Source organism: Eubalaena glacialis, chromosome 2 (genome assembly GCF_028564815.1).
Source record: "Eubalaena glacialis isolate mEubGla1 chromosome 2, mEubGla1.1.hap2.+ XY, whole genome shotgun sequence".
Taxonomy (NCBI): domain Eukaryota; kingdom Metazoa; phylum Chordata; class Mammalia; order Artiodactyla; family Balaenidae; genus Eubalaena; species Eubalaena glacialis.
The window spans coordinates 80,931,985-80,953,985 of NC_083717.1; the positions used below are offsets into that span (position 1 = coordinate 80,931,985).

The 22,001-nt window shown below is 37.9% G+C and overlaps 1 protein-coding gene across 2 annotated transcripts in view; it reads right to left on the bottom strand.

The window, feature by feature from the left end:
- Nucleotides 1–22,001, bottom strand: part of UNC13C (unc-13 homolog C) — a 622,127-nt gene that overhangs the window by 180,425 nt on the left and 419,701 nt on the right. For both annotated transcript variants that reach the window (XM_061182103.1, XM_061182102.1), the window contains one exon: nucleotides 12,765–12,850. In XM_061182103.1, the coding sequence (XP_061038086.1) occupies nucleotides 12,765–12,850 (86 nt within the window). The remainder of the gene's footprint in view (nucleotides 1–12,764; nucleotides 12,851–22,001) is intronic.

The following is a 22,001-nucleotide window of genomic DNA, read 5'->3' on the forward strand; positions in this document are numbered from 1 at the left end:
GTGTGATTAATAAGATATCGCAGAAGGTACAAAGTCTAACTTCCCAGGCTAGGTTGGAAAAGAAATTGCAGTTTTCCCACGCTTTGTCTTGCGTTGTTCACTCTGGGAGAAGCTAGCTGTCACACAGAGAGGACAGTCAAGCAGTTTGTGGAGAGAACCACAAAGAACTGAGGCCTCCCACCAACAGCCCATAGTGGCTTGACAGCCACGTGAGTGAGTCACGTGGGAGAGTCACGTGGGAAGTGACTCTTCCAGCCCATCGAGCTTTCAGCAACTGCAGCCCTGGTTCCTATCTTAACTGTAACCTCACAAGAGACCTCAACCCCACACCTCCTATTCTGCAGAAATCATGAGAGATACTACATTACTGATTTATGTTTTAATTCACAAAGTTTTGGGATAATTTGTTACACAGTGATACATAACTGATGAACTAAACTTAAACTTTTATTTTTTAGATGCCTGAGCTGAGAGTTTCCCTTTGGCTATTTTGGTGCCACTGCAGGTGATCTGCTCATTTTATTTTTCCTAACCCTTTAAGCCCACGTAAGATACAAGGAAATGGTTAGCTAGTAAAATAGGCACACTCTACGGGGGAGAGAAAGAGAACCCAGTCTCCTGCTTTGTGTTTTCCTGAGGCCTCACATCCAGAGAGAAAAAAAGTAACAAGATTCTCGAGCTGTACCAAGCTCAACAGTTAGGGGTCAGCTATGCAGGACCCTGAATTGAGTCGACAAAGTCTAATACTATCTTAAAAGAAAAATGCAAGAAAGCTCAACGTTTCTTAGGAGCACAGATGGCCAGGTTGCCAATCTAAACCCCCCTGAATTGTTGGTGTCCACTACTGTTCTTTATTTCAAAACCAAATAAACCAAAGAATAATGTGAGAAACGAGTAGATTTTTCCTGGTTAAGACTGAGTTTGGGCTGAGAGAAAATGACCATGAAGACCTTTAAGTGCTATTTATATACTGGTCATATAACAATTTGAAATAGCTGAATAGGTGACGTTCCATCACTCGGTTCTAATAAACCAGGTTACTTGGCTTTTGGAAAATAATTTCCATTTACCTGAGATTTTGCTGAAATTCACCACCACGGGGAGACAGACTTAAAAACTGTGGCACTGAACCTCAGAACATACATGGGGTGTGTCTGACCAAAATATGTGCATATGCAGCCAGAGAGATCACATCCATAGCCTACATTAACTTAGACCTGTTCTTGCTGTGTGATTACCTTCTGGGTTGGAGATGTGGGGACCCAGAAAAAGTGGCTGACCAGTTAATTACATCCTACTCTGATATGCTCACTTCTATCCAGGGAACACAATATAGTACTCAGATCAGCATATTTTAATTAATTTTTACCAAAATCAATTATAAGGCGAGTTAGTAGGTGATTACAGGGTGAGATTAATGACAGCATCACAGACACTCCTGAACACTTATTTTTTCTTTCCTGTTATCTAGAAGCCAAATATTCTATTCAGCATGTTCTAGATTCATTATACACACAGCTCATCCTCTCTGTCTATTCCAGAAATTCAAAACAAGTAGTTTCAACTTAATCATGGGGGGCAGGGAAGAGGAATTGCCAGAGAGGAAGCAACTGCGAAATGCATTTACTCTAAGTGTGAGCAGGGCTCGGGGCTCCCCAGTTGAGGTCATTTGAATGAACACTGATGCTTTCCTTTAGAGTAAAGATGAAACGAGGCAAGAAACCCCTAACTGTCTGAGAAATAACATGTTTAGAAGGTGAAAAGCAGAGTCAAATAAGCTTCATGTCTAGTTTCCATTTTATTTCCTTTTAAGTGTGTGCCCACTTCCAGCTCACCAGGGTAAGCAGGATTTAGTTTGCCATCCCCACCCCTCCCAGTTTTTAATTTTAATGCTTTTTCTCCTTATTCTGATTTCAGGTCTTTTGGAAGGGCTAAGCAAGATGTCCCAAACACCTTAGTGTGTTCAATCTGCTGGAAAGTCCTGAGTGCACCAGGTGTTCGAGAGGATAATAAAGCAGGGGTGAGGGACTGGTGGGGAGTAAGAGGAAAACATAAGACAAGTGGAGGAAGGCGGGGCTGAAACCCATCTGTCTACCTTGGTCTTGCCCTGGCTTTTTAACATTTACTTTCACTGATTTCTATTTCCCTATTAAATTCCAGGGGGGTTGGCATTTAAAGGTTTTAGACTTTAGATTATATAATTTGACAGCTAATTTTTATTAACCAGCCTGTGAAATCTGTTTGATGGCTAAAATTTGGCTCTATCTCATAGAAGTAGAATTTTACCATATGTTTTGTATGCTGTGCTTGCTAATGTGAAATAGTTTGTCATATGTTGGGAAGCCTTTGGCTAAGGATTGAAACTCAAAGGCTTATGTGATGAAAGACATCTTGTTGAACTGAAGCTTTAATATGCTGTTGCCCAAATATCAATATGGACAATTCGAGTGATGAATAATGTACTTTAATATAGAATGTACTGGAAATATATAGAAAGTTTTAACAATGTGCATTCTTGGGCTCTAACATAGATGAAAATCGCTCTGAATCATGTAGTTAACCTACACACACATTCATATACACACAGTTTTAATGCACCTTGGATTTTCATTGAATGATTATTTATTGAGCCCCTACATGTGCCAGGCATCTGCTAAGGACTGAATATGGTCAATGTGGTCCCTTCCCTCAAAGAGGTCAAAACTTCATATAATTGAGAATGTCACTAGTAAGACCATCTATTCTACTTAATAAAAATTTTCTGTAAAATACATATGAAGCATGCTGGACAGTTAAATGTGGAAAATACTGTTATGCAAAGTCTTACCAACATCCCCAGTTAAAGTCACACTGAAAAGAAAAATAAAACATAAATAGATGGCAAAGCTAGTTATCTCCTTTCTATAACATTTAGCTTTGACAGCATTATGGTTCAAAAAAAGCATTAAATGTTTCAAAATACATTGAGTTTTGCTCTATTCAAAATAATAAAGATTTAAAGAAAGATGTAAACATTAGAGGAAATTTATTTGCCTTTGTTGTAATTTGAATCCAAGGCAAAAAAATGAAAAATTACTTGACATGAATGGTGTATGAGCTTCTATTTTTCCTTTGAAGAGGATATTAAACAAAATAAGCAACTTTTTCATTCTTTTCTAATGAAGGTTCACTTTCCTCTATGTTACTGAATACTCCATGGACTTTTCTTAACCTAAGAATTGTATGCCTACTTGGCTGAGTCATCAATATCTTTCTTGTCATTTTTCTCCCATTGAGTTTCATGCTAATGGACTTGGCCCAGTTCATTCCCTTCCTCCCTTTATTTTCTTGAAAATTCTTTTAATTCTCTTCTCCTTTTAAAAATTATTATTTTAATTCTTCTTTTCTTTCTCTTTACTTACAAACTTCTAACAATTGATATTTACAAATGGGTCTGCTCCTTGAACTTGTTTTTCTTTCCTAATTTGTTCTTACATAGTTGATGCATCCATACCATTCCTCCACTTTAACTTTTCATTATAAGGGACATTTTTCTGACTTACTTATATATCTTCAAATATCACTGTGCGTTCACTGGTCAGAATAGCCACCATGAAAAAGTCTACAAATAACAAATACTGGAGAGGGTGTGGAGAAAAGGGAGCCCTCCAACACTGTTGGTGGGAATGTAAATTGGTGCAGCCAATTTACAATTTTTTGCAATTTACAGTTTTCTGCAATTTACAATTTGCAGAAAACAGTATGGAGGTTCCTTCAAAAACTAAAAATAGAACTACCATATGAGCCAGCAATCCCACTACTGGGCATATACCCAGAAAAGATGAAAACTCTAATTTGAAAAGATACATGCACTCCAGTATTCATTGCAGCACTATTTACAATAGCCAAGACATGGAAGCAACCTAAGTGTCCATCAACAGATAAATGGATAAAGAAGATAGTGTGTGTGTATGTATACATACACACAAACACACACACACACACACACACACAATGGAACATTACTCAGCCATAAAAAAGAATGAAATAATTCCATTTGCAGCAACATGGATGAACCTAGAGATTATCATACTAAGTGAAGTAAGTCAGACAAAGACAAATATTATATGATATCACTTATATGTGGAATCTAAAAAAATGATGCAAATGAACTTACTCACAAGACAGAAATAGACTCACATAGATAACAAACTTGTGGATACCGAAAGGGAAAGAGAAGGGGGAGGGACAAACTAGGAGGTTGGAATTAGCAGATACACATTACTATATATAAAATAGATAAACAACAAGGACCTACTGTATAGCACAGGGAACTATATTCAATATCTTGTAATAACCTATATTGGAAAAGAATCTGAATATATACATTTAACTGAATCACTTTGCTCTATACCTGAAGCTAACACAACATTGTAAATCAACTATATTCTAATTAAAAAAAAATCATGTGTGTTCAGCTCAACAATGGAAGAAGGCACTATGTTGATTATACATTCCCTAGATTAGTAGTTCTTAAATTTTAACATGCATCAGAATCACTTGGAGATCTTATTTAAAAAAAAATCAAAAACAGATTGCTGGGCCTCAATCTGAAACAGTAGATGTGGGGTGGGACCCAAGAATTTGCATTTCTGACATCTTCCCAGGTGATGCTGATGCTTGCTGGTCTGGGAACCACACTTTGAGAACTACTGGCCTAGTGAACCAGGAAAACTTAAGAAGTACCAGTAAATACACTTTGTTCTTTTTTTTATTTGGGGGTGTGGGGCAAATATAACACAGGATCCCTCAAATAAGCTGCCACATAAAAACTGATACATCAATCCAGAAGTCATGTTTCAGTTCATGGTTTGACTCATGTGACCTGCAATTTAAATGAGTAGAACTGGTCTTTTTGCAATAATGAACACTGAGAGTTAGTAACCATTTACTTTTGTTTTGTTTTCATTTTTTGTCCTTTAATCTAGACTTGGAATTCTGTGTGAAGATATGTCAAAACAAATTAGTGGGTTGCTGTAGAAAAGCAGGTGGGGACTGATGAACAGAGTGTGACTGGAAGAGGTATTTCACAATTTGTTAAGGAAGCAAAGTATTATAATCCTACCGTCTTCTCTTATCACATACAAATGCATGAGCAACACACACACATACACACACACACTGTTTCTGTGGGTAAATCAAAGGTATTTAGGTGTTTTTTTTTTTCCACATCTGTGATTATTAAAACCTTCCTAGAACTGCTACAACCACAACGTGGTGAAAATAATTAACGGGACTACATACTTAGAAAATATTTCTCCTTTATATGAGTGATTGTAACTGGTTTGTGTGATTTGTGCCAAATTGTGACTGGAAATTAGAGGTTTGGAATGGAACGTATATCTTTGCTTTTGTCTGTTTGTAGACAAAGGCTTATATTCATGCATGCATTCATTGATTCATAACATTTTTTATTAAGGGTCAGAGAAAGGGAGAGTAGGAAGATTCAAACAAAGATGAATGAGAGCTCAGGGCATGGTGGATGATATATCTGTGAAGTATAACACAAGCGTAAATGGTACAATAGGAAGTATTCAATATTATGGGAGAATAGGGAAGAAGTACGTATTTCTCAGGGAAAACTTGACATAAGTAACATTTGAATTGGACTTTGAAGAATGCATGAGTCTTTGCTGGGGATGGCAAGTAGGAGAAAGCCTGGGTGGGGGTGGGGGGCATCATGCACACCTCCTGGGGAATAAACTTGTATAAGGATTTCAGGGAAATTTTAAACAGGTGATGTAGGTAGAGCATATAGTATGTGTATGGAGGAAAGTATTAAGCACTAGGGCTGAAATCAGGTACAGAAAGGAGAGGAGGGAGCTGGTGTAAGCTAGGCTAAGGAATTTGGACCTTATCCAGTGGTCCAGGAGGTGTCTACAAAGGAAGAACCATATCAATGAAGGTAGAAGCAGGAAAGATAATGTGTCTGAACAAGAACAGCAGTAAGAATAATAGAAAGGAAAGTTACTGAAGAGAATTTCATATATAGAGCTTTCAGTATAGATGTGCTAATAGGATGCAGAGAAGAGAAGAAGTCAACCATGATTTCCCAATTTTTAGTTGAAGCAACTGTACTGTTTATGATACTATTTTATAACATCAGGAATGTAGAAGTGTCTTAAAGTTGTGCTGAACTGTCTCTAGGGCATTCTGACAGCCATTGCCAAAGTACCTAAGTCTTAGCAAAAAAGCTTTCAGAACAGGAAAATGACTTATTAGTCGTATGAAATATAGGATAGAATTTGTTCAGGTATAAGACATTATCCACTAAAAGCTAATATTTTATTAGTAAGTATTGTATTATTTCTTTGAGTCATTCAACAGTTGTTTCCAGACAACAGTAATACTGAAGATTCTCAACAGGATGAGGGAAAGCCACCTGTCATCTCTCCTTGGTTGAGAAATACCAACATCTCTGTTATTTATGGGAATTTCTGTACCTCTGAGGAGTGTTGCAACAGGGAAGGACACCAAACAGGTTGAGAACCACTACTGTACGAAAAGGAGGCCAGAGAGATCCTTTACAAAGAGCTCCCAATCTTGGCTCCAACCACAGTCTTTGAAGAATACAGAGGCATAGCTTTAATCTCTGTCATTCCAATAAGGTTAAGAAAGATTGAGAGGAGGAAACAGGAGACAAAAGAAATCAGTTGTTTCCAGGGAGGTTTCACTGATTGCAGAAATTAGTCAGAAGCCAATCTTTTCTACCAAAATATAAGGATCAAGATAAATTGACAACCAGTGATTTGTGAGAGTAAACTTAAAAATCAGCAGAAAATTACTGATAGGAAGACAAGAAAGGTGACAAGTATCAAATAATTGTTTGAGGTAGACCAGGTATGAGCTAGACCAGAAAGATGTTAAGGACAAGAATATTCTAAGGGAGGCTAGAGAAGTTCATGGGTCAATAGGTCAGTTCTTTCCGTATAGCCAAAGTGGTCAGCGAGACCAGGAGAGATGTGACCATGACTTTGTGTTCTCATTGTTTTTGTGCCTACAAGGTCAAGGGCAATGTTCTTAAATGCACAGAGTGGCCTGAGACCTGTATGTGGGTGAAGGGCAATAAAAAAAATTATACTTCTTTGAGAGAAGGGCTCCAAAAATAAATGTAAGAGAGTAAGATATTCTAAAGATATTCAATATGCAAATACTCAAATTCATACATCAAGAGAAGATAGTGCATGGAAACGGTGAGAGCAGAGTTAACGGCAACAGTTGTGCTTATTAGGATGATGAGATAGTGAAAGATTACAAAGGCAGTCTAACAATTTTCACCTATTGATGAGGACCAACCTGATAACTAAGCAGCAGACCAGAAAGATTGGTGATAAAAAGACAGAATGTCCAGTGTTAAAGCCTTGCCGCTACTCAGTGTGTGGTGTACTAACCAGATGCCTGGGCATCATCTCAGATTTTGTTAGAAATGGGGAGAACCCCCTACCCTGCCCCCCAAAAGGTCTACTCAACCAGAATCTGCATTTTAACAAGATTCCCGGGGACTATTGTGCGCATTAAAGTTTGAGGAGCTCTGATCTGGGAGACTTTAAATAAGGCCAGGTGAAAGATGACTGTATTTTGCATATCATAATTAATTCCATCTCTGCCTAAGTTAATTAAGTAAAACAGTCATTTTTAACTCATCTATTTTCAATGATTTTTAATTATTTTTCTATTCAAAGAATCATCTGAGAATTTGGCAAATGCCTTAGATACTCTTCTCCCATCCCATCCATCCTTACAAGTGGATGCAATTTCAGAATATAACTTAAAGCCCAGCCACAAATTCCATTTTAAGAAGTAGTATTTAAAGAATCCCAAGCACTCTTCTACAGAATTATTAATTAGAAACCACCTGAATGCTTGTGGACCCAATCCACCAACTGGCTGCTATCTTGGGGCCTAGCAGGGTTTGCTTTTAATAGAGACTTTGAAGACACCCACATATGTTACACAATCAGGGCCCTGAACAGGACTGCCTTGATTGCCAGGCAACCAAGTTCTATGGATACCAAGATGACACATACAACGTGTGCAGTCAACTGCAATTGCCAAGTAAAACTTTCAGTCACTTACAGGCATCTAGACATTTGGGTGGTATTATAAATCATCTGCAAGTTTTTGTTTACTAAATTATAATCCTCAAGATTGTGATAATGGCTAATGTTTGAGTATTTGTTATGCACTAGGAAACTATCCGCTCCTCGCCCCCGTATCTATCTCTCTCTCTTCCCTTCTCTTTAAAATAACCTTGTAAGGTAGGTTTTTTTTTTTTTTTTTTTTTTTTCAAATTATCCTTTTTTTAAGGTAGGTATTTTTGTCCCTAATTTTAAAATATGGAAACTGAGACTTACTTTAATAAACTGTCCAAAATCACAGCTAACAAGTAAATGGAAAGTAGCGGAGCCTGAACTCACACATAGATCTAACTTACTGCAAAACCTGTATTTTTACCAGCCAGGCTAAAGACTATAAAAGTCTATTAACTGCTGTAGAAAAAATTCTGCAAAACCAACTCTATTTCACGATAAAATGAAATATTTCATCAGGGACTTTTTTCTTCCTACACTACCTTTTCCACAGAAAGTACATCTTTTTTGTAAAATTTGTAAAATAATTTACTCTGGTTCATTCAGCAAGTTATCACCAAAGTTTGATACTGCTTATCAAAGTTGTAAGGTGATTAATGTCAAATATGAAAACAAAATAAGATGGCTCATATAGACTGAGTAAAGTTGGGGGAAAAGTTATTTTATTTTTAAATTAAATTATTCTTTTTGTAGCAGCTGATGAGTTCATGAAGTAAAGCAAAAAGCTGCATCAAAAAGCCTGAAGTCCATAAATTCTAACTCCCTTCGCTGTTGACCTGACTTCATCAGAGGTTACTTACAACTTGGGCTCAGATGCTTTAATCATAAAAGAAACTATGTAGCCCAAATTATATAACAACACAGAGTCTTTCTAGGCCAATAGCCTGAAGCAGTCCTCCATAGTCAATTAATTTTAACAACATTCTATAAGGCAAATAGGGACAGTAAGAACATTACTATCACATGTAAAAGAGCCTGCCAGAAGAATGTTTTTAAGTATATGCCCTCTATTCTGTGAGGTAGCCCTAGTCCTCATTTTCTTTAACAATTATTATTCATGTCACATTTTAAAAAATGTCACAGTATGAAGCCATCTATTACATTGAAATGGTGAAAGGGAAGGAGGGAGAGATAGGGAACAAATGAACATGGATTTGTAAACACTCTCCTAGGAGTTTTAAACCTTAAATGACCCCTAAAGGAGACTGTTTTGAGACTTTCACAGATCTTTCTCCATTTATATAATAATAATGCTCTCCTCCCATTAGCACCGTGATTTCGAAGTATACTATATTTGAGGTATCATGTAATCCTCACACCAACCTGTGAACTCTTATCATCACCTTTTTATTGAAAGGAAGACTAAAGTTTGGAGATGTTATACATTAATTGCCCAAGCTGGTGCAGCTCATAAGTGAGTAAGCTTTCTGAAACTGGGTTTTTCCCAGACTCAGATCTCTTGTTGCCTCCCAACTAGCAATACTACAAATGTTTAGTTTGAACATAAGTATCTGGCTTTGTCTGCGAGGCTCTTTGTATAAGGTTGTCCCATTTGTAATTTGATTCAAGTAAACTAACACATACTAAGCTTCTATTAATGTTCAGTGAACACAGAAATGACAAATACAATCTTTACACTCAAAAGCCTTCTCAGCTGGTGTAGAAGAAGATACATAAACCAGGAACTGCAATCTAAATTACTCCCTTACTATACTCATCATGCCTTCCTGAAAATGGGTGTGAATGTGCAAACTAGTGAACTGGACACTTTAGGTGAATTGTATGGGATGTGAATTATATCTCAATACAGCTGCTATTAAAAAAAATAAAATAATAAATTTTAAAAATTTGTGTTAAGGAAAGGATTCTTGTCTCCAGAAAACCTAAGCTAATCACAAAAGAATTACTTACCCTTGATCTTGGACCTGACTTTTAATAATACAATCTCAGCATTTGGGGATACTGCTTTTGTACAAAATTATTAACCTCTCATCAATAAACATCCAACCAAAGTTATGGTGCTTTACATGTAGCATTTTTAATTTCATTGTTGTTTCAAACAAACATTATAGTTTTTGAGATTTACATGTCCTAACATAAATATTATACTTAGTTGTCTAAAATTACTACTTATTTTTTAAAGCAAAGGTAACATAAAATAAAACATCCAATAGTTGCACAAACTTTATATAAATAAAGATAGAGGCCCTGTCCAAACGAAATGTGCACTGGTGGGCAGTGCCACTGTGGAACGGTCCCAAATAGTCAAGTTCCTCTGAAATACGGGCAGGAGCGGCTCCTTGCCCATTGCCCAGCCCTCTGACCCAGTGTGAACTTTTCATTTTACAGGTGAGGACAACGAAACACGATGGTGTTGACCTCTTAAAATATTCCCAAGATCACATAGAAAAGGATCACAAACAGAAGTCTCTACTGCTTTTTCTACTACTCCATTGAGTTGGGATTAACTGGTAAAGTCTTCACTGATGCAACAGATAGTTATTAAGTAGTTTCTATTTTCTAGGCTTCATTCTAGGCAATATAGATATGTTGATAAAAATCACAGGCAAAAAATTTACACTGTGGCAAGGAAGACAGATAAGAAGTAAGCCCAAGTAAACAAGTAAATAAATGATAGTAATTAGTTGCTATGCAGAGGATTAAGATAAGGTTATTCATGGAGGTGACTTTAGCTCCTGAGCCCTACATGGCTGCTTGTGAAGAGTGGTGGGAAGAGAAATCCAGGCAGTAAAGGAGCTGATGAAAAAGCTCGAAGGCGGGAATGAGCTTCAAGTGTGCTGAGGAAAGTAAAGGAATCCGCGATAATCCTATGTGTTTGATTTAAGTAACTGGTTGAATGCTGGTGCCAGTAATTGCAATGGAGATGTGGGGGAAAGAAGCAGGTTTTGACAGGGGAGATTAAGAATTCTATATTGATCCTAAAAAAGTTTGAGATGACTGATAGGCAGTCAAGGAGGGTAGGGGTGTGTCGGGGATAGGACTAGGGGAGTAAAATGCTATCTGAAGAAACTGGTTCCTGTCTGACTTATACATTTTGGATCCCAAAGAGACAACTGAAGCAGAGTGGTATAAAAGGATGTGGTTGGTAGGAGGCAGAGGTAGAGAAAGCAGGATTGATCAATACGATGGAGAAGGAACACTTCACTGCAGAATAAGGAGTTTGCATCTCTGAGCAAGTTCTGGTATAATTTTAAGGATAAATCCTAATTTATCTAATTAGGTGGTAGACCCAGACTTTACCAGAAAATCAGGTATTAAAATCTATTGTGTACCTTCTTTTTCAAATAAGGAAAAGCACTGTATGTTTCCTCTGTGTGCCCTAGCAACAAGCTTACATTTTAGCAACACTAGGAAAAAAACAGTGGCACGATGAGCACGAACTCTATCAGTCATCTTCCACCCTGCGGTCCCAATGCCTGTTCTAAGCTGCCGATCTGAACAGGACACGTCCCTCCTGAAATCCCTTTATGGTCTGTCGTTTCTCTTAGCAGAGAGTCAAACTCCTCATCATGGCCCACAAGGCAGCACATGCTGGTCCCCGCCAACTTCTCCAGCCTCATTTCCTGCTACCTCTTGCTCACAGGACCAGCTGAGTTCTCTTCTCAAATGAACCCTGGGCTCACTCTACTTGTTAATGCTTTGTCCTTGACCAGGACAAGACAGAGATGCTTCTTGCTCATCTCTTCCCAAAGTGAACTCCTACGTATACTTCAGGTCTTCGTCAAGATAACACTTCCTCAGAGGAAGTTCCTCTAGAAAACCTGCCTTGCCCCCTTGTCCTAAGTCTGACTTAGGAGCTTCACCTCCAGATACTCCATCATCTTTAGCACTGACCACCCCCACGGTGCGAGGGTCTACATATTTGCAGCTGTCCTGCATAATCTTGTTGAGGGCAGGGACCATAGCTGTCCTGTTCATTGTTGTGTCTTCCATACTGAGTGCAGTCTGGGCATTTAGCATCTAGGGGCTTAAGACATAGTGAATAAGTGCAAAGAAAACTTTCTACTAGATTTTAAATTCCTAGAGAGCAGGAACCCTAGGCTGGTTAAACATACTACCTTCAACTCTAAACACAAGGTGAGTGCTCAAAGAAATTTATAATTTTTCAACTGAGAGCTGCATTTCCCATGCTTTACATTCTATGATTTGAGTATATTGAAAGTATATTGAAAGGAGTTTCTGGTGAAGAGCCCTGCCATTGTCTTTGCACCAGCTTTGGCCATATTTTAACCTGCCCAGCCACTGGATACCATTTCTAAGTCTAGGTAGACAAATATCTGAGCTAATATTACTCATCTACCCTCTCAATATGGTCTGATTTATGCCATAAGTATTTATGCCATAAAGTATTCCTGCATCTAAACTTTGTCCTACAAATGAAATACTCACTATTATCCTGCAACTTAGACCATTTGATTTAAAATGCATTTCTTCAGGGCTTTTAAATACTTTGCGATCTTTATCTTTCCACAATGTGGAAATAAGTTTTAGAACTAAACTGATCATAGTGATAGATGTTTTGATGCAACAGTTCCTTACATTTAAAATCAAGAACACAAAATCAGAATTTAACTGAAACGTATACTCTTAATAAGTTTAAATATTTGTAATTACCTTCTAGTGCCTCTTTCATATCCTGAGCAAAAAGGGTCCACATAATTTCAGCACTTATTTTTCCCATGTTCAGTTCTTGAGGAAACCTAAAACCAAACACATATATTAGTAGATCAAAAAGAAAAATGTGCCTGAAAAAACAATACACTTCACATTCCATAGACACCACAGTAATTATTACATAGTTTATAAATACTTTTACTTGTGAGATTTCTCTTTATAAATTTTCAGGGGTAGGGAAAAAAAGCTAAACACCAGAGTGTGACGATAAATACAATTATTGGGTGAAAGGAAAATAGACTTCATTACATCAGTGCCAATGTAATGGTGCCCAGGGCTCCTGATGGATGTCTTATGCTGTGTGTTTGTGTCTAAAGAGTCCCTTTAGTTTTATCAAACATTTCGTCTTCACATGTCTCAATTTGAGGATAGGCCAGATGAATCTGAGGAGCAGATGCCATATAACAGCAAAAACCACACCTTGCATTCATCTGTCAGCCATTTTTCTTGAAACAAACTTGAGTGCTTCCCTTCTCTATTTGCTTAAAGCAAATTATTTCAAGAAAGATTCCTCACTCCTCTGGTAAAATGGCCCATGGTGGACCCATTAATCAGGACTCCAGAACTACCAGGCAGGCTGTGTATTTTAGATCAAACAAGCTTAAGCCAAAGACAAGATTCCTACTGCTGCTGAATATGTATTCTGTTTGTATGTGTTTTCAATCTCATGTAAGCCCAGTGAAAATAATTTCATTCATTTCATTTCACTGTAAACACTCAGCCCATGCCAACATGCAAGACTGAAAGTATTTTCTGTTCTAACAAATATATATTATATATTTTATGCATTGAATATATTATTTATAAAGTGCATGCATATAAATGTTTATATACATATATACAAGCTAACATATTAAGAAAAAAATATATATACATATATATGTAAAGTAACAAGAATAACTCTCACATTCATTTATTTTTTTTTTTAAAGATGTTTTTGATGTGGACCATTTTTTTTTTAAAGTCTTTATTGAAAGTTAAGACTTTGTCTTCCTATGCAGGGGGTGCGGGTTCAATCCCTGGTCGAGGAACTAAGATCCCACATACCTCACAGCCGAAAAACCAAAACATAAAACAGAAGCAATATTGTAACAAATTCAATAAGGACCTCACATTCATTTATATCTTTGAGTCCAAATCAAAAAAAGAGAAAAGAGTAATATAACGCTGAATGGGATAGAAAGGGTTACTTTAGTAAATATGACCTCAGTATAACCTCAACAAAGAAAAGACCACATATCCTGCATACTATTTCACCAAAGCACAGCATGTTTCATCAAATGTCCCTTACCAATTTCCATCTATCAATTTACCTAATAATGTCAACTGATACTTTAAAACTTAAATGCGGATGCATTATTATTAAGTATTAAAACAGAACACTTCCTATGATCAAAAAATAAATATAACCTAGATATATACAAAATTAGTTTTCAACAATAAATTTTACCCCCTTTATATAAAAATAACCTTTGGCAAGTAATGTTTCATTTGTGGATAGCTATGAATATTCCATATATGTAGTATATTAATTTTTATGTAATAGATACACAGCAACAAAATTGTAAGTGATATAATTACAGTGATTTAAGCTTATAAAATGAGGAAATCTATTATTTTAATTTTTTGAATCCAGAATAAAGAATGTATTAATTCGGTTTATGGTGCCCTGATATAAAAAACAAAGACATTGGGAGACCTTCAAGATGGCAGAAGAATAAGATGTAGAGATCACCTTCCCCGCCAACAAATACATCAGAAATACATCTACATGTGGAACAGCTCCTATAGAACACCTACTGAACGCTGGCAGAAGACCTCAGACCTCCCAAAAGGCAAGAAACTCCCCACGTACCTGGGTAGGGCAAAAGAAAAAAACAAAAAACAGAGACAAAAGAATAGGGATGGGACCTGCACCTCTGGGAGGGAGCTGTGAAGGAGGAGAAGTTTCCACACACTAGGAAGGCCCTTCATGGGCGGAGACTGCAGGTGGCGGAGGGGGTAAGCTTCAGAGCCATGGAGGAGAGCGCAGCCACAGGGGTGTGGAGGGCAAAGCGGAGAGATTCCCGCACAGAGGAGCGGTGCCGACCAGCACTCACCAGCCCGAGGGGCTTGTCTGCTCACCCGCCGGGACGGGCGGGGGCTGGGAGCTGAGGCTCGGGCTTCAGAGGTCGGATCGCAGGGAGAGGACTGGGGTTGGCGGCATGAACACAGCCTGAAGGGGTTAGTGCGCCACGGCTAGCCGGGAGGGAGTCCGGGAAAAGGTCTGGAGCTGCCGAACAGGCAAGAGACTTTTTCTTGCCTCTTTGTTTCGCGACGCGCAAGGAGAGGGGATTCAGAGCGCTGCCTAAACGAGCTCCAGAGATGGGCGCGAGCTGCGACTATCAGCGCGGACCCCAGAGACGGGCATGAGACACTAAGGCTGCTGCTGCAGCCGCCAAGAAGCCTGTGTGCGAGCACAGGTCACTATCCACACCTCCCCTCCGGGGAGCCTGTGCAGCCCGCCACTGCCAGGGTCCCGTGATCCGGGGACAACTTCCCCGGGAGAATACACAGCGCGCCTCAGGCTGCTGCAACGTCACGCCGGCCTCTGCCGCTGCAGGCTCGCCCCGCATCCGTACCCCTCCCTCCCCTCGGCCTGAGTGAGCCAGAGCCCCCGAATCAGCTGCTCCTTTAACCCCGTCCTGTGTGAGCGAAGAACAGACGCCCTCAGGCGACCTACACGCAGAGGCGGGGCCAAATCCAAAGCTGAACCCCAGGAGCTGAGCGAAAAAAGAAGAGAAAGGGAAATCTCTCCCAGCAGCCTAAGGAGCAGCGGATTAAATCTCCACAATCAACTTGATGTACCCTGTATCTATGGAAAACCTGAATAGATAACGAATCATCCCAAAATTGAAGCGGTAGAATTTGGGAGCAATGGTATATATATATTTTTCCTTTTTCTCTTAGTGAGTGTATGCTTATTTGTGTGATTTTGTCTGCATAGCTTTGTTTTTACCATTTGTCCTAGGGCTCAGTCTGTCCTTTTTTTTTTTTTTTCTTTTAGTATAGTTTTTAGCACTTCTTATCATTGGTGGATTTGTTTTTTGGTCTGGATGCTCACTTCTTTCTTTCATTCTTTATTTATTTTTTGCTTTTTTATTACTTTTGAATTTTTAAATTTTTAATAATTTATTTTTTATATCAATAACTTTATTTTATATTATTTTATTACTTTTCATAATTTCTTTCTTTTTTTTTTCTCCCTTTTCTTCTGAGCCGTGTGGCTGACAGGGTCTTGGTACTCCGGCCAGGTGTCAGGCCTCTGCCTCTGAGGTGAGAGAGCCGAGTTCAGGACACTGGTCCACAAGAGACCTCCTGGCTCCATGTAATATCAAATGGCGAAAGCTCTCCCAGAGATCTCCATCTCAACGCGAAGACACAGCTCCACTCAACAACCAGCAAGCTACAGTGCTGGACACCCTATGCCAAACAACTAACAGGACAGGAACACAACCCCACCCATTAGCAGGGAGGCTGCCTAAAATCATAATAAGGTCACAGACACCCCAAAAGACACCACTGGACACGGTCCTGCCCACCAGAAAGACAAGATCCAGCCTCGTCCACCAGAACACAGGCACCAGTCCTCTCCATCAGGAAGCCTACACAACCCACTGAACCAACCTTAGCCACTAGGGGCACAAACCAAAAACAACGGGAACTACGAACCTGCAGCCTGCGAAAAGAAGACCCCCCAAACAGTAAATGAAGCAGAATGAGAAGACAGAGAAACACACAGCAGATGAAGGAGCAAGGTAAAAACCTACCAACAAACAAATGAAGAGAAAATAGGCAATCTACCTGAAAAAGAATTCAGAGTAATGATAGTAAAGATGTCCCAAAATCTTGGAAATAGAATAGAGAAAATACAAGAAACGTTTAACAAGGACCTAGAATAATCAAAGAGCAAACAAACAGTGATGAACAACACAATAAATAAAATTAAAAATTCTCTAGAAGGAATCAATAGCAGAATAACTGAGGCAGAAGAAGGGATAAGTGACTTGGAAGATAAAATGGTGGAAATAACTACTGCAGAGCTGAATAAAGAAAAAAAGAATGAAAAGAATTGAGGACAGTCTCAGAGACCACTGGGACACATTAAACACACCAACATTCTAATTATAGGGGTCCCAGAAGAAGAAGAGTAAAAGAAAGGCAGTGAGAAAATATTTCAAGAGATTATAGTTGAAAACTTCCCTAATATGGGAAAGGAAATAGTTAATCAAGTCGAGGAAGCGCAGAGAGTCCCATACAGGATAAATCCAAAGAGAAACACGCCAAGACACATATTAATCAAACTATCAAAAATTAAATTCAAAGAAAAAATATTAAAAGCAGCAAGGGAAAAACAAAAAATAACATACAAGGGAATCCCCATAAGGTTAACAGCTGACCTTTTAGCAGAAACTCTGCAAGCCAAAAGGGAGTGGCAGGACATATTTAAAGTGATGAAAGGGAAAAACCTACAACCAAGATTACTCTACCCAGCAAGGATTTCATTCAGATTTGAAGGAGAAATTAAAACCTTTATAGACAAGGAAAAGCTAAGAGAATTCAGCACCACCAAACCAGCTTTACAACAAATGCTAAAGGAACTTCTCTAGGCAGGAACCACAAGAGAAGAAAAAGACTTACAATAACAAACCCCAAACAATTAAGAAAATGGTAATAGGAACATACATATTGATAATTATCTTAAATGCAAATGGATTAAATGCTCCAACCAAAAGACATAGACTGGCTGAATGGATACAAAAACAAGACCCGTATATATGCTGCATACAAGAGACCCACTAGACCCAGACCTAGGGAAACATACAGACTGAAAGTGAGGGGATGTAAAAAGATATTCCATGCAAATGGAAATCAAAAGAAAGCTGGAGTAGCAATTCTCATATCAGAAAAAATAGAATTTAAAATAAAGACTATTACAAGAGACAAAGAAGGACACTACATGATGATCAAGGAATCAATCCAAGAAGAAGATATAACAATTGTAAATATTTATGCACCCAAAATAGGAGGACCTCAATACATAAGGCAAATGCTGACAGCCATAAAAGGGGAAATTGGCAGTAACAAAATCATAGTAGGGGACTTGAAGACCCCACTATCACCAATGGACAGATCATCCAAAATGAAAATAAAAAAGGAAACACAAGCTTTAAATGATACATTAAACAAGATGGACTTAATTGATATTTATAGGACATTCCATCCAAAAACAACAGAATACACTTTCTTCTCAAGTGCTCATGGAACATTCTCCAGGATAGATCATATCTTGGGTCACAAATCAAGTCTTGGTAAATTTAAGAAAAGTGAAATTCTATCACGTATCTTTTCCGACCACAACACTATGAAACTAGATATCTATAGCAGGAAAAATCTGTAAAAATTACAAACACTTGGAGGCTAAACAATACACTAATTAATAACCAAGAGATCACTGAAGAAATCAAAGAGGAAATCAAAAAATACCTAGACACAAATGACAATGAAAACACAATGACCCAAAACTTATGGGATGCAGCAAAAGTAGTTGTAAGAGGGAACTTTATAGCAATAGAATCCTACCTCAAGAAACAAGAAACATCTCAAATAAACAACCTTACCTTACACCTAAAGCGATTAGAGAAAGAAGAACAAAAAAACCCCCAAAGTCAGCAGAAGGAAAGAAGCCATAAAGATCAGATCAGAAATAAATGAAAAAGAAATGAAGGAAACAATAGCAAAAATCAATGAAACTAAAAGCTGGTTCTTTGAGAAGACAAACAAAATTGATAAACCATTAGCCAGACTCATCAAGAAAAAAAGGGAGAAGACTCAAATCATTAGAATTAGAAATGAAAAAGAAGTAACAACTGACACTGCAGAAACACAAAGGATCATGAGAGATTACTACAAACAACAATATGCCAATAAAATGAACAACCTGGAAGAAAAGGACAAATTCTTAGAAAAGCACAATCTTCTGAGACTGAATCAGGAAGAAACAGAAAATATAAACAGACCAATCGCAAGCACTGAAATTGAGACTGTGATTAAAAATCTTCAAACAAACAAAAGCCCAGGACCAGATGTCTTCCCAGGCGAAATCTATCATTTAGAGAAGAGCTAACACCTATCCTTCTCAAACTCTTCCAAAATATGGTAGAGGGAGGAACACTCCCAAACTCATTCTATGAGGCCACCATCACCCTGATACCAAAACCAGACAAAGATGTCACAAAGAAAGAAAACTACAGGCCAATATCACTGATGAACATAGATGCAAAAATCCTCAACAAAATATTAGCAAACAGAATCCAACAGCACATTAAAAGGATCATACATCATGATCAAGTGGGGTTTATCCCAGGATTGCAAGGATTCTTCAATATACGCAAATCAATCAATGTGATACAGCCTATTAACAAACTGAAGGAGAAAAACCATATGATCATCTCAATAGATACAGAAAAAGCTTTTGACAAAATTCAACACCAATTTATGATAAAAACCCTCCAGAAAGGAGGCATAGAGGGAACTTTCCTCAACATAATAAAGGCCATATACGACAAACCCACAGCCAACATCATTCTCAATGGTGAAAAACTGAAACCGTTTCCACTAAGATCAGGAAGAAGACAAGGTTGCCCACTCTCACCACTATTACTCAACATAGTTTTGGAAGCTTTAGCCACATTAATCAGACAAGAAAAAGCAATAAAAGGAATCCAAATCGGAAAAGAAGAAGTAAAGCTGTCTCTGTTTGCAGATGACATGATACTATACATAGAGAATCCTAAAGGTGTCACCAGAAAACTACTAGAGCTAATCAATGAATTTGGTAAAGTAGCAGGAGACAAATTAATGCACAGAAATCTCTTGCAGTCCTATACACTAATGATGAAAAATCTGAAAGAGAAATTAAGGAAACACTCCCATTTACCATTGCAACAAAAAGAATAAAATACCTAGGAATAAACCTACCTAAGGAGACAAAAGACCTGTATGCAGAAAACTATTAGACACTGATGAAAGAAATTAAAGATGATAAACAGATGGAGAGATATAGCATGTTCTTGGATTGGAAGAATCAACATTGTGAAAACGACTATACTACCCAAAGCATTCCACAGAGTCAATGCAATCCCTATCAAACTACCAATGGCATTTTTCACAGAACTAGAACAAAAAATTTCACAATTCATATGGAAACACAAAAGACCCCGAATAGTCAAAGCAACCTTGAGAAAGAAAAATGGAGCTGAAGGAATCAGGCTCCTGGACTTCAGACTATAGTACAAAGCTACAGTAATCAAGACAGTATGGGACTGGCACAAAAACAGGTATATAGATCAGTGGATCAGTATAGAAAGCGCAGAGATAAACCCACGCACATATGGTCACCTTATCCTTGATGAAGGAGGCAAGAATATACAGTGGAGAAAAGACAGCCTCTTCAATAAGTGGTGGTGGGAAAACTGGACAGCTACATGTAAAAGAATGAAATTAGAACATTCCCTAACACCATACACAAAAATAAACTCAAAATGGATTAAAGACCTAAATGTAAGGCCAGACATTATAAAACTCTTAGAGGAAAACCTAGGCAGACACTCTATGACATAAATCACAGCAAGATCCTTTTTGACCCACCTCCTAGAGAAATGGAAATAAAAACAAAAATAAACAAATGGGACCTATTGAAACTTAAAAGCTTTTGCACAGCAAAGGAAACCATAAACAAGAAGAAAGACAACCCTCAGAATGGGAGAAAATATTTGCAAATGAAGCAACTGACAAAGGATTAATTTCTAAAATTTACAAGCAGCTCATGCAGCTCAATATCAAAAAAACAAACAACCAAATGCAAAAAAGGGCAGAGGACCTAAGCAGACATTTCTCCAAAGACGATATACAGATTGTCAACAAACACATGAAAGAATGCTCAACATCACTAATCATTAGAGAAATGCAAATCAAAACTACAATGAGGTATCCCCTCACACCAGTCAGAATGGCCATCATCAAAAAATCTACAAACAATAAATGCTGGAGAGTGTGTGGAGAAAAGGGAACCCTCTTGTACTGTTGGTGGAAATGTAAATTGATACAGCCACTATGGAGAACAGTATGGAGGTTCCTTAAAAAACTAAAAATAGAACTACCATACAACCCAGCAATCCCACTACTGGGCATATACCCTGAGAAAATCATAATTCAAAAAGAGTCATGTACCACAATGTTCATTGCAGCTCTATTTACAATAGCCAGGGCATGGAAGCAACGTAAGTGTCCATCAACAGAAGAATGGATAAAGAAGATATGGCATATATATATACAATGGAATATTACTCCACCATAAAGTGAAACAAAACTGAGTTATTTGTAGTGAGGTGGATGGAACTAGTGTCTGTCATACAGAGTGAAGTAAGTCAGAAAGAGAAAAACAAATACCGTATGCTAACACATATATGGAATCTAAAAAAGAAAAAAAGAAAAAATGGTTCTGATGAACCTAGGGGCAGGACAGGAATAATGATGCAGACCTACCAGAGAATGGACTTGAGGACGGGGAGGGGGAAGGGTAAGATGGGATGAAGTGAGAGAGTGGCATGGACATGTATACACTACCAAATGTAAAATAGATAGCTAGTGGGAAGCAGCCACATAGCACAGGGAGATCAGCTTGGTGCTTTGTGTCCACGTAGAGGGGTGGGATAGGGAGGGTGGGAGGGAGATGCAAGAGGGAGGAGATATGGGGATATATGTATATGTATAGCTGATTCACTTTGTTATAAAGCAGAAACTAACACAGCATTGTAAAGCAATTATACTCCAATAAAGGTGTTAAAAAATACATTATACAAAAAGTAAACTAAAGAGCATTATCTCTCATAAAATTGATGCAGAAGTCCTCAACAAAAAATGACAAATTCAATCTTTAAATATATACAAAGGATAATACATCATGACCAAGAGACTTATCCCAGAAATGCAGCATAGGTTCAACATTCAAAAATGAATCAATATGATTCACCATATTTACAGACTAAGGAGAAAATTTTTATCATCTCAATAGATGCAGAGAACGTATCTGACGAACTTCAACATTTGTTCATGCTAAAAACAAAACAAAACAAA